The sequence below is a fragment of the Vanacampus margaritifer genome, chromosome 1 (genome assembly GCF_051991255.1).
Source record: "Vanacampus margaritifer isolate UIUO_Vmar chromosome 1, RoL_Vmar_1.0, whole genome shotgun sequence".
Taxonomy (NCBI): domain Eukaryota; kingdom Metazoa; phylum Chordata; class Actinopteri; order Syngnathiformes; family Syngnathidae; genus Vanacampus; species Vanacampus margaritifer.
In genome coordinates this window covers 27,939,656-27,953,001 of record NC_135432.1, presented here as the reverse complement: position 1 = coordinate 27,953,001, position 13,346 = coordinate 27,939,656, and the positions used below count along the sequence as shown (strand labels likewise).

Below are 13,346 nucleotides of genomic sequence, written 5' to 3'. Positions count from 1 at the left end.
ATTGCAAGGATACACACACAGAGGTACTTTGATATACGTATGTTGAAATGTATACCAAAGAAAGCATACGTGTTAGGACTTAAATATAGACTGTCGGCTCTGGTTTACAGTGCTGACTTACCATTAAGTCGGAGAATATTTCTGGTAGACAGGCTCCCCCCTGTGAAGCCACCAGTGACCTCACGAGGGATGATGATGAGAGAATGAGACTGCATACGTTCTGCTGTCCTTCTCTTACTCGGATCTGCTTGGGACCCTTTAAGGGAGAAAGACCATCTCTAGTTAAGATATTCAAAGGCATGTCGTTTTATACCTCAAAGAGCTACTCAATATGAGAAGGTCAAAGAAAAGCTTAAAAGCACTTTTATTTCATTCTAAAGGGCAAATGTTCAGATCGCAATCATTGCGCAATGACCCCGAACTTTCAAACAAAATTAGCCTGGTAGTCAAAGGGCATGCAATATCAAATCAAACATGTCTTCTAAAACGCTTTAGAAAATAAGAGTCATTTGAAAGTGACACTCTTTTACAGGCTGTAAAAAATATTAGTTTTTCCTTAAGCTACATTGATATTGCACATTTTCTTATGAGCGTGGGGAAATGAAAACTAGTGTTTTTCCTATAATAATGATGTGGAATAGCTTTTTACTCTGTCAGCAACAAAATAGCACAAATTCAGGAAACAAAATGGATCCATTTATAGAAATGCTGTCATAGAGTAAATAAAATGTTAAATTTGGTTGCAGACTGAAATTATCCGATAACATGATGACTGTCATTCTGATTGATGGTTAATGTTTCCTGGCTGAATAATCAGTGCCATTTCTGCAGTAGAGCAAAGCCAAGATGTTTGATATGAACTGAATCTTGCTTCCTGGAGGTGGCATCATCAGTGTCTTAAAAAAAAAAACATTTTAATTTTAAAATGTCTCATACATCATCAGTCTTTCAGCTCTATGACAGATCCTGATGCCATTTTTAAGACATATAAATATAAATTTGGACTCCAGGGTGAACAGTGAATAATTGATTGATTCATTCATCTTGTACCATCATAAACCCTTTACCGCAGATAATCTACTAGGGTGAAAAATGAATAATTTATGAACAGAATTTAAACATAAAACACCTTATTTAGTCACAAGGTGTGTCAGAAAAAGTTGCAGGACTACTATCACAAAAGTTAGATTTCAAACCCAAACTATACATTTCCCCCTTCACTCTGGACCAGAGGATTAGCCACCAGGTCTATATAGGATTCCTCTGGCCTTGAAGTGGTGTCCAAACTACAGCCCGCGGGCTATTTGTGGCCCGCTGTCCATTTTGTAGTGGTCCTCACCATATATAGAAAATAACAGTTGACACGGCCTGCAACACTACTGGGTGCGGGTGTTGAATAACGTTAAGGTTGCGACACCAATGGGTGCAATGCATCTGACAACTACTAATAATAATACATTTGACTTCCAGAGCTTTTCAAGATATGCAAAGAAACTATCCAACCATTCATTATCCAAACCACTTATCCTCAACTAGAGATAGCTAAAATAGGAACAGATAGCATTTCTTTTTTAAGATGCATCATGAATTAAGATATTTCAGTTTCAGAAACAAAAATGTTTTCCACTTTCTGCTGTCAGTGTCAAGGTTTGATTTGTTAACACATAACATTAATGATTAAGATCCTTTAATTTGTTTCATCTAATGATCAATTACTCTTGCTTTGATTGTAAATGTGGAGATCTGATCAGGGCAGGGGCAGATTTATTCTAATGGAATAGAGGGCTGTGGGCCACCCCAAAATCATGAAAAATCCCAAACTGTTTGCTTTATCACCTCTAACTGGTGTTAGAAATAACAAAAACACAAAGGCAGCTGGAATTGCTAGCTTGATTGAAAGGCTTTTTCTGTATGCGCCCTTGAAGGTAACATTTTGGACACCCCTGGTTTAGTGCGTTAGAAGAGACAACACAGTCTGTTGCTGCTTCACCAATTGACAACAAGCCTGCTCTCGATGCCCTGAGGATCCTGTTGTTAAGGGGATCTGTTGTTCCAGGAGTACAAGAAGGTGTGGATTACTTTGAATGAAGAATCTGTAATGTGCATCTGAAATATTTAGTGACACACCCGGGCCAACATTTGGAGTCTGCATAGCTGACTAAAAGGTCTAAATCTGTTTCAAGCCCTGTTAAACGCAGGGTACTTATACACAATGCCTCCATTAAATTCTTAACTTTGAACGGTCAAAACATAACCAAAGGAGTTGTTTAATTGGATGAGAAGTTGCTTTAACATTTGCAAAGAGGTTCTGTATAACACTTCAAGGATGCTTCCATATGAAATACGGTGACTGCATCGGTGAAGTGGCTTTACCACCTAGAACTCAGAGCTAAGTGAGCATAGGAGTTGTTAGAAGTTGCATCAAAAGCACCCTCCAAATGTTTTAAAGGAAGACTACAGCAACAAACTGATAATGGGCAACATCTTAATGAATAATAGGAGCCTGGGGTTGCCATGAACACAGACAGCAGTTGTGTAGATTAATGGTGGAGGTGTCTGCCGTCTCAAAGCATCGCCTTCATCATCCATCAGCCTTTACCGCCTTCCCACTCTGCACATGTAATTGTTTGCGTTCTATTTCCCCAAATACTGCTATGAGGACATTACTTCTGCTTAAACATCTTCAATTCATAATAAAACCATCAAGACGGACGCTTCAATGACTCATTATAGGTCTTTCAGTTAATTTCTTTTGTGCATAGAATTGTTTTGGTGACGGATGGGATTAAGTAAGAAAGCCTGCAAGAATGCAATATGAAGAACATCAAGTACTATTTGCCCACAATAAAACAAATGGCTTGATAATGGACCCAATTATAATCCATTGGTTAAATCTTTTAAGCATTTTAATTAACTATCTATCACCATAAAATATTTAATAGTCCCAATCATACTGCCTGATCAAATACTCATCTCGTTGACATGGATGTCAACATCTGGGTTGCATGATTCCTGAAGTCCCCATTAAACTATGGATTACACTTTACATTTCAAAGCAAACTATAAAGGCAATAACATCGCTCGCGGTGTAGTTTAATTAGCTCACGGACAGATTTTCAATTGAAAAATGTCCCTTGCTGTTTGTAAACACAACATTCAAAACTGAGCCTCGAGGAAGCAGCCAACCAGGAACGAGCGTGAAAGCAGCCCACCAATCAGGAGCGTGTATTGGCACAGTGAAATTTGCATATACCACTGATAATAGCTTACGTCCTGGCTCGAGGAAGTAGCCAACCAGGCACAAGCGTTTATTTAAAAAGTAATGCTTTTGAGATGTTGCGCTTGCATATTCAGCATAATTTTGGTAAAAAAAAATTTATATGTCTACGTATGCATTTTGTGACCAGCGTGTGTTGATTTGTTGTTGTGTTTGAAGTAAAAGCAATATAACAAAAAATTGGCAATAAAAGTAATGTTGTGAAACATGAGTAGCTCGCTGCTGTTTTGTTTTTCTTAAAAGGAACCTCGACTGTCATGACAAGTTTGCTCTATATTATTATTTGGTTGTTAATAACATAACTATGAGATTCATTTTTCAAAAATCTTTTATTTTAATACATTTTGTAGAAACTTTATTTGGACGTACGCCACCGTTGTTATTTACGTTGCAACGCATTCAGTGCCTAAAGACGTAGAATGGCGGCTGGCTTTCTGCCGAGCAATGTGAAACGCCTATCAAGAAAGCAAGTTAAGCCTCGTGGCGTTCCTAAAAACATGCGATTGGAAGAGTGAGTCACCCTCCCCCACGCTCTCGTCATTCACAAGATGCATTCATGAGTTTTGATCGTCCCTTTAGGAACACTATGGAGGCTTACCTTGCTTTCTTTATATATATATTTCACATTGCTCGGCAGAGAGACGCCGCCATTCTACGTCATGACACACTGAATGCGTTGCGAAAACCAATGGCGTACGTCCAAATAAAGTTTCTACAAAATGTATTAAAATAAAAATTATTTTTGAAAAATCAATCTCATAGTTATGTTAGTTACAACCAAATAAATAATGTAGAGCAAACTTGTAATTACAGTCGGGGTTCCTTTTAAAGTAGCGGTGGAAAAAAGGTTGGAGACCCCTGGTCTAAAGTCTACATGCATTTCTGTAACATTAGATGTGCACGTATAGTGCTTAAAAACATATTAGACTATAATCCAATATAAAGTTTATGCTGCAAATGCCCTATTTTTCTGTAATTTTTAATACACCTCTATAAAATAAAATAATTTATAATGATACAAAAAAGTATAATTGTTAGTTCTTCACAAACCTACACTATTGGTCAGTCCACATGCGGGTGTTATCTTTACAAATTTGTACATGTGTACTTTTATTACCAGTTTTTTTTTTTATATATACATGAAATAAAAAAAGAAAAAGACAAACACAAAGAAAATGAGAAACAAGTTTCCATCTTCTGTTACATTGATACTGTACTGTAATGTATTGTAGATGGCTGTCTTCCAGTATCAATTATTATTTAGTTATTGCATTGTGTTTTTTTTTTCTTTCCAAAATAATATGATATCATATCAAATATTCTGCAATTCCCACCCGTAAATAATATTCAAAGGGAACACCCGATTAAACCTCTATGTTGAAATGAGTAATGGGAACAAAATAGCAGGGGGGCTGAACTCCATCACATTTATTGATAATTTGGCAATGTTGCATGACAATAATCGCTGTGGGCGGCACCCTGCTGACCCACTCCACTTTGCTCCGCTGGCAGTTCTTGAGGTTAAGGCCACAACAAACCAGCAATTTACTGGCCCAAGAACAAATGAGAGCAAGCACCGAGGGACTTTCAAAGCAGTCTGAAATAATCAATTTCTCCTGCCTCCCGATTCCAGGCCACTGACCTTTCCGAATAAGCAGATTCTCCCTCTCACCTCAAGGCTAAAAACAAGGTTGATAGAGTGAAGCTAAGACATACTGTATGATCAGCCCTTGGGGGAGTCCTTAAGATAAACTAATTGTTAGGTAAATTCCACTTGGAATTTGTTTCACTTATGGCACCTTTCAGCCGGATTCTGATTCTCTCCAGCTGCAACACGCTCTCCGGGGCTTATCAGGCTGCTGCAGATATGACATGTTTGGAGAAAGTCGCTTTTTCTACTGTGGAGAGGCAGATACTGTATATACTTTCTGTTTGCTTATGTGCATGAGAGAAAATAATCATCCTGGTCTATTGGCAGAGCAAGAGAAAGATGCATTTAGAAGTGAAATAAACTGATTCAACACGAGTTGAAATCTCAACTCTGGGCTCCCTGTGTGGAGTTTGCACATTCTCCCTTGACTTGTGTGAGTTTTCGGTGGGTCATCTAGCTTCTTCCAGAAACACTTTGCCTTGTCCCGGTTCCATCGAAGTCTACCTTCTTTATCCTCCTCTTTAATACCAACTACCCTCATGTCTTCCCTCACTACATCCATCAACATTATCTTAGGTCTTCCTCGCACTTTCGTCTTCTTGTTAACTGTCTTTACAGTACAGACACTCCCCTACTTACGAACATTCGAGTTACGAACAACGGTACATACGAACATGTCTGCGCGTACAGTATGTCGAAAAATGTTCGGAAAGAGATGCTGTAAGTTAGATTTTGTATGCGCGGCTTTTTCCGAGTAGTGCTTCTTTCCGCCGCTAATACCGACGCTTGGCGCTGTGAGAGCTCACCCAGGCTCAGCAACGTGTCGAGGAGGAGGAGGAAGAAACGCCTGTCCCCATGAAGACGCCATCGCACTCTTCGAGCAGCAAGACCCAAATATACACACACACACGCACAAAGGTTGCAAATCAATTGAATGATGCCATACAGTGCTACCACATCATTTATGATGAAAAAAGAAGAAAACTGTGCAATCATCGTTAGATCGCTTCTTTCGGCCAGTTTCTAGTAAATCCTCCAAGGAAGATACTCATCAACCCTCATCTTCTTCTCCTCGACCCTCAACTTCTTCCTACATTGAAGTTACGGAGGAGGAAGTAACTTTTGAAGCCCATTCCAGCGACGACGAAGAACCTCTCATGATATAAAATCCTCCTCTTCCTCCTCCTCCTCCTCCATCAAATCCTTAAGCATCGAGTACATCTTCCAAAAGTAAGTTAAACTTCATTTTATTTATCTTATTACGTACATGTACATACTGTGTGTGTCTCTCGCTCTCTCTCTCTAACATACGTAGTACAGTACTGTACGTATTCTCTTTAAACATAAAATATAATACAAAATATAGCACTGAAGCAACTTACGAACGAATTCACCTTACGAACGATCGCTCGGAACGTAACTCGTTCGTAAGTTGGGGAGCGTCTGTACAAACGTGATTAGCAACAAGTCCATCTTGTCCCCCACCTTTTGTCAAAAGTTTAATTCTCTTCAGTCTATTTTGAATAAAAATCTGCTAAAAAGTTAGTTTTCTGGAAATAAAAACTTAATGTTGATCTCGTCTCATATCGTTTGCGTCGGGACAAAACCACCTATTTCATATTTTAGTAAATTTCTTCCCAAACTTAAACTATTGGTCAGTCCACATGCAGGTGTTATTTTTACAAATTTCTGACCAATCTAACATGTTGGAAATGGTTTGCTCTGATTTATGATGCAATATTAATGATTGAACAAACATGCCATCTGGAGTCTCTAAAGTGATGATTTTGGCATTACAGGGATTCTGCATGACGCCATATTTATCTTTTGATGTCAAACCAAAATGTTTTCAAAGTAAAAATACAGGAATTGGCCTCAGGGTATCAGTACTTTTGACGGCAGTGTATTTTGCTCAATTCTATGGGCTGTGTGCACATAAATTACTTAAAATAAATGTTGAAGGGTATGTCTTGACTTAGGCATATTGGAAGCCAGATGTTAACACCTTTTCAACACAATTTTGCTCTGATGTCTGCCATGTCAACAGTGTGTGTATGCTGATGGCATACAGTGGTTCGTAAAAAATATAACTTTGCCCTGGACTCCCCTATACAATGGCATATGTATGGAAATGCCGCCCTTGATCCATAATGTCAAGCGAACATCATTGATGATTACGATCTAGACATTAAATGCTTGCAAAGTGGCTCTTGAAGCTGAGGTGAAACATCTCTCTAATGTATCACTTTGGTTACCTCCAGTTCACCCGCAGAGTTCGCGTGGCTTCATCAAATAAAGACAATAAGGCAAAATAGATTTCCTCTTGGTTGACCAGTCAATCAGTTTCATGGGAGAAGTGGGACTTTTTTGTCATATTTTTTACATTGACATTTTACTTCTTTTTTGTCCTTCATTCTTCAATAAAGATTGCTTAATATAATTCATTAATAGGGCTGTCAGTATATACCATTGTCGTTAATTGAATGACTTGTCAATCCCAACCTCACTTGGCAATAATTAAAAAAGGATACCAATTGGTGGTCCGCTCTTTTTCATTTACAAGGACAAACTAATGCAAACTTTTTCAATTAAAAAAATCTGATAAATAGAAAAAAGACAAGTTTCAAAGAATGTATGACTGAAACACATTAAAGCAGGACTGTTCTCACAAGGAGAGAGATATAATGTACATTCATTATACATTTTAACAAACATTTTCAATTATACGTGCTGAAATAAGTTTTTGTAATCCACAGCTGTCTATATAATCTCTTTCGGTAAATAAAGACAATAAATGTCATGGTAAACCAGTAATGTATGGCATCAATAACAACTGCAATAAAAATAAAAATAAAAAGATGCGGCGTGGTTTTCACATTTCACTCGTGACTGCAAAAGCAATCATTTTTTGAAGTTGAAAACCTTGGTAAGTGGAGCTGGCCAGGTATTGCATAGTGGAAAAGGCCCGCATGCATTAAAAAAAAAAAAACACAGCCAGTGTGGATTTACTGGTATTACAATTGCAAGAATCCACGGATAAGAAAAATCACAGTGGAAAGGTTCTTGCATATCAGTGGTGTATTGCAGACTATTTCCATCCTCCAGCCTCATCACACAAGGTGCCCATGCTCTGCTACACCTGTCTGTCTATATGTCTGCGTGGACGCATGAGCGCTCGCTTCCTCGGCATGTGTGAGCGGTTTGATTTCTTCCCTGTCCACTCTCAGCCGGAGCCTTCACGCAGCACATCCATCTCAATCCGTGTGTAACTTTTCGGCTTTTTGCGCGCTAATGAATGCCCTTCATATCTTTCTACAAGCCACCCATTAAGAGTTGCTGATTCATGGCAGCCTTATGACAAGACACCTCACTGCCCCCTCCCAGCGGTGCCGTGGAGGAGGTGAGGGAAGGCAAAAAGAAAAGTGAGAACTAACAGGGAGAGAATGTGAGGAAAGAAGTGAACATGGATGAAGAAACAAAGAAAAGTACTTATGAGTCCTCCTCCCTTTCCAAATTGATTCCGACTGTCCGCCAAGCTGCCTGATGGATAATCGAGCATTGACTGTAATTTACATGCAGACACAATCCCCCCGCTCCCTCACCACCACGTCTATCCAATAAGCCATTGCACTCCCAACCTGCTTTGACTGATAAGCACAATGAGAAAGTGCTGGAATATTTAGCCCTGACAATGGCACTCTGCAGTGTTTCTAAGGCAGGGAAGAATGATGCGTTGTTTATGAGAGGGAGTATCTTTCAGCAGTTGATGCATGGCAAAGAAAAGATACTGTCAGCAGCCATTTCTCTGCACAAGCCCAAATTGAATGAGTACAAAAGCGGGGAAGAAATAGGGAGCTCCCTAGCTGGATGAAGTGGAACTATCACATCAAAAAATTTCTCTGTGGAACAGTGTTAGCTTTGCAGCCATGCACACTTTTAACAGCAGAAGCAATCTTAAGGATTCCCCTGTCATTTTCAAACCGTAGATACACATCAATACAAGTAAACATTACTTCTTTGCCTGAATATTAAAGTAGTTTGTAAATATTTAAGGGCGCAGAGGAAGATCGGGGATCAAAACTACTCTAAACTCATAGAAAAGTTAAGATACATTTGCATCTATTCTTTATAGGATACATACACTAAATAATAATAATTAACTAATTTGCTCCCAAAGACGTATAAAAAAACGTTCTATTTTAAATATTGCCATGGTCCCAAAAATGTTTTGTAGTTTAATGTTGTTTTTTTATGATAGTGCATACAGAAGGTTTTGATGCAGCCTATGACCTGAAAAGATGGCTTAAAGCAATGGTAGTTATTACAAAAAAAACAGCCAACAGGTAGCAGCAGAGTATAAGAGATCAACCAGGGCCATGTTGCAACAAGCTGTTTTTCCCAAGTGTTTTGAACAGGTTTTTGAATAATGATGAAACTTAGCTATATTCTAATGCTAATTGGTGCAAAACAGAAACAGATACAAGCATATTTTTTCCTAATGAAAGAAGAGACTCTAATCTTTCTTTTGGTAGGTTCCATGTTTTTATAGCAATAGAACACAATATTCTGTGGGCCTTGCAAAATCAGTCAAAGTCAAGTAAAACAGCCAGGAGCGAAGGGGGTTCCTTCAGTGAAAATGGCTGGGACTGAATGAGTTAAAAATAATAATAATAATTTCACTGAGTAATAAATCGTTCATATTGCACATGCAACCGGAAAAACAACTACAAATACCAAGCTTACTAACATACAACTAAGTAACAGAAGTAAAGCTACTGCAAAAATATCCCTTTTTTGCCCGGAGGCATTGTTTTGTTTTTTGTTTTTTTTTCGGGATGATGAGGGTGTGCAGTGTGTACAGAACAGAATAGAAACAGTTAACACAAAACATTGACAAATTTCCTGACAGTAAATAATGAGATTTTGTTGCATAAAACGGCAAGAATAGAAGAAAATTAACACTCCTGGAATCTACAAAAAAAAGTAACTAAGTAGTGGCTTATACTTCTAACTTTATCAAAACATTTAAATCATTATTAGCCCAGTTATCATTTTCGTTATTACTGTTGTTTGTGTGAATGCAATTCATGCGTTAAATATTCGAAAATACTTGCCAATGTTCCCAGTGCGTACATGCAGCCGACCCCTGACGATGGTGTGGGCTGCCATGGGGTTGTTGGAGGCATCGCCTGTCTGCAAGATTTCCTCTCCCACATAGTCAGTTGTCTGAACCTCCAACTCATGAAGGGCTTGCACTGCCGTTTTACCATTCCGTAACAAGTACTGCAGATAACGAGGCAGGAAAAGGCATTGAAAAACAATTTGGGGCATAAAAACAAAACGAATCAAAAAAAGAATCAGAAAAGGAGGGAAAATAATTATGAAGATAAAGGTCTATTATTATAATTGTATTATAATTTTGTGGATTATTCTAGTAAGTATCTATATTTATTTCTATTCTACAGTGCCAACAAAAGTATCTGGCCTCAAATTTTTCATTTGCTAGTCAAAAACACTTGATGGCCTAACCAGTTATTATGTTTAGGGGACAAGTACCTTCTTTTCTTTTCTTTTTAACACTTTTCTTTGTAATCAAAATCACATTTTTAAATACTGAATTGTATGTATATATTGAAATATTCACATTTGTTTAATGATCTTAAAAAGTTCTGAAAAGAGGGCAAATACATTTTCACAGCACTGCATATTTATTTTATTTGTTTTTATTTAATCAATTAAAAAAAAGTAAAGTTGCATGTGCCAGACTAACAAATATGTATTTCCGATGCTTATTATAATAAAACAATTATGTCATATAAGGTATGATGGAATTTGTTTGCATCTGTTCTCATCTGGCACCACGGGAGACAAAGTGGATGTGTTACAAAAATAAACTGTAAAGTTTTCAGTAAGAAAACACTATCACACAAAAGCTCTTTATTGTGCCAAAAGATTTGTTTTATAGAAACCAAAAGGAAGGTTTTTATGTTTTTTTGGGGCGACGGATGTGGTGTGCTTTATGCACCGTGACATGATTTTCTATAATGTCAGGCTCCCACTATAAAATCTACAAATCTGCAAATGCTGCATGAATCAATGATGGATGCACTGCAAAGCCATGATGGGGTGTGAAAACAGATAGCAGTCTATCATAAATTATGCTTTATCGCCGGTGGTTAAAATGCCATATGAATTGGAATGAGAGTTTCTTCTGTAAGAGCCATAACACAGTATTGGTTTTGCTCAGAAATAGAGACTGCGATGCCGAAGTGTATTACCTTGAGCTCAATGGCTGTTGAACCTATGAGCAGCAACGAGTCACTGTCCCAGATGTCAACATGCATGGTCTGAAGGGCCAGGTAGCGCAGGAAGCGTTGCTTCTCTCCCGGCTTGAGAAAACTGTCATCGACTCTGAACTGTACCTGAAGCCCAGGAGAACCTGCACAAATAGAGAGAATGCTGAGAGAAGTCATTTCAGCAAAATAACACTGCAAATACCTGGGAAAAAGCAGACAAGATGAAAGTAAGAAATTGTTAGAAAAATTATATATTCAATATACATTCACTGAAACTTATTTGAGATGGTTGTTGTGGGAATTTGTGCATTATGCCTTTTGTCAAACATATATATATATATTCAGAATGTCTGCAGTGAAGAAGTGTTGGATGAAGATCGCTTTTGACAGACGCATTGAGGACCAGGAGACGCTTATCAGATCCACGACTGACGACGGCTGCCAAGGGTTGATGACTGGTGTAAACAAATGACTAAGCAAAAATGCCTTGCCTTAGAATGACATATGACTGGTGTAAACACCTCTGATAATGATTAGCCACACCCTGTATGGGCTGGGATGGATACATATTTCTATAATCAGACTGACGCGGTCTTTAAATAACGTATTTAATCATGGAGCAAAACTGTTCTGTAGCAATTCCTTGGCTATGATTGGTTATTCTGGTATATTACTTCATTTGTGCACAGTTGATTAACATGAAATGCATCCATCACAGTTAAAACAGCTCTCTATATGAGTGTGTTAAGATCAATTGTTTATGAGACATGTTCAATGACATTCACTGTGGGTTATTAGTAAAGAAATGTCAGGTGTAATCCTGCCACAAATAGTCCTTACAGCTGGCTAAAATGAGGTCTACTGAGGTGCGCTGATGGCTAGCACAATATTGTGACATTTTAGAAGTTGAATATGATCACCCAAGTACTTTCTCAAACTTCAAATTGTACATTTGGGGTGTGTTCTGCATTCGTGTTTTAGTTAATGCAATATGTACATCAATTCAGATGTGGCTTTGTAAATATGTCTTTGTTAAACAAAACAAAAAAAGCTAAAAAAAAAAAAAAATCTATCAATAAGAATGATTTGAGTATCATTACCACATGAATGTTTATGTCAATGATTCCATGCTGTTTGTATAAGCAACATTAAAACGATTTCCTATTAAAAAGACGCAGAGCAAATACATTCACCGTCCATCTGCCCAACCACCGAGGAAGTCTCCGCTTGGACCATTAATCCTCCCAAGCATGACATAAGCTTGCACCAATGGGAGCGCAAAAGACGAGCTAAGAGGAAGATGGACAACACTCCGTGTGTGTTTGTGCTTAGAAGCTGGGAAGCGCTGAGATATTTGGCCCGAGGGAGGCTGCACAGAGTTGTGTTGTGTGTACGTGCGTGTGGGTCGGCATACTTGGAGCGACACCCAGCAGAGTGACAACTTACCCTGCAACACAAACTACACGACCAGGATGGATTGTCAGATGTGTGCACAACAGGTCAAGCAGCCTGAAAGTCATGCTGGGCAACAACTAGGCATTGAAGGCTGCAGGCTAAGAGGATACATAAAAAGTGTATGTCAGGGGTCACTAATGTGGTGCCCGTGGGCAACAGGTAGGCCCTAGGAACCACATGCGTAGTCCCGCTGGCTTGTTCTAAAAATAGCTTACTAGTGATAAGACATTGTGATTTTCTAGGAATGTTGTAGAGCTTATGATTTGAAAAGGTAAACACAGGTAAACGTGTAGAAATAAAGAGTTACATATTGATATTTGCATTTCCTAATTGTTGTGAGAAATCAACACAATCTCCACATAAATAAATATTCAGTCTTTATAAAAAAAAATAATAATAAATGCAATTTGAGTTTTAAGTAGAGCTTAGACCAGGGGTGTCAAATTCATAGTAGCTCAGGGGCCACATAGAGGAAAATATATTACCAAGTGGGCCGGTCCGGTAAAATCATGCTTAATAACTTGAAAACAATTGGCGTCATTTAAACACACATATTCGCTATTTGCAGGCCAGCCCTAAATTGTGGGGCTCAACTGTAAATATATTTTTCCAAAAAATAACAAATGCAAATGGAACGCGGTAACACTTTGTCCGTATGAGTTCCGGG

At 38.3% G+C, this 13,346-nt stretch overlaps 1 protein-coding gene across 2 annotated transcripts in view; it reads right to left on the bottom strand.

Moving 5' to 3' along the window:
* Positions 1-13,346, bottom strand: part of nphp4 (nephronophthisis 4) — a 135,914-nt gene that overhangs the window by 31,956 nt on the left and 90,612 nt on the right. For both annotated transcript variants that reach the window (XM_077549301.1, XM_077549309.1), the window contains exons 16-18: positions 11,207-11,367; positions 10,043-10,211; positions 122-256 (exon numbers count right to left, since the gene is read on the bottom strand). In XM_077549301.1, the coding sequence (XP_077405427.1) occupies positions 122-256; positions 10,043-10,211; positions 11,207-11,367 (465 nt within the window). The remainder of the gene's footprint in view (positions 1-121; positions 257-10,042; positions 10,212-11,206; positions 11,368-13,346) is intronic.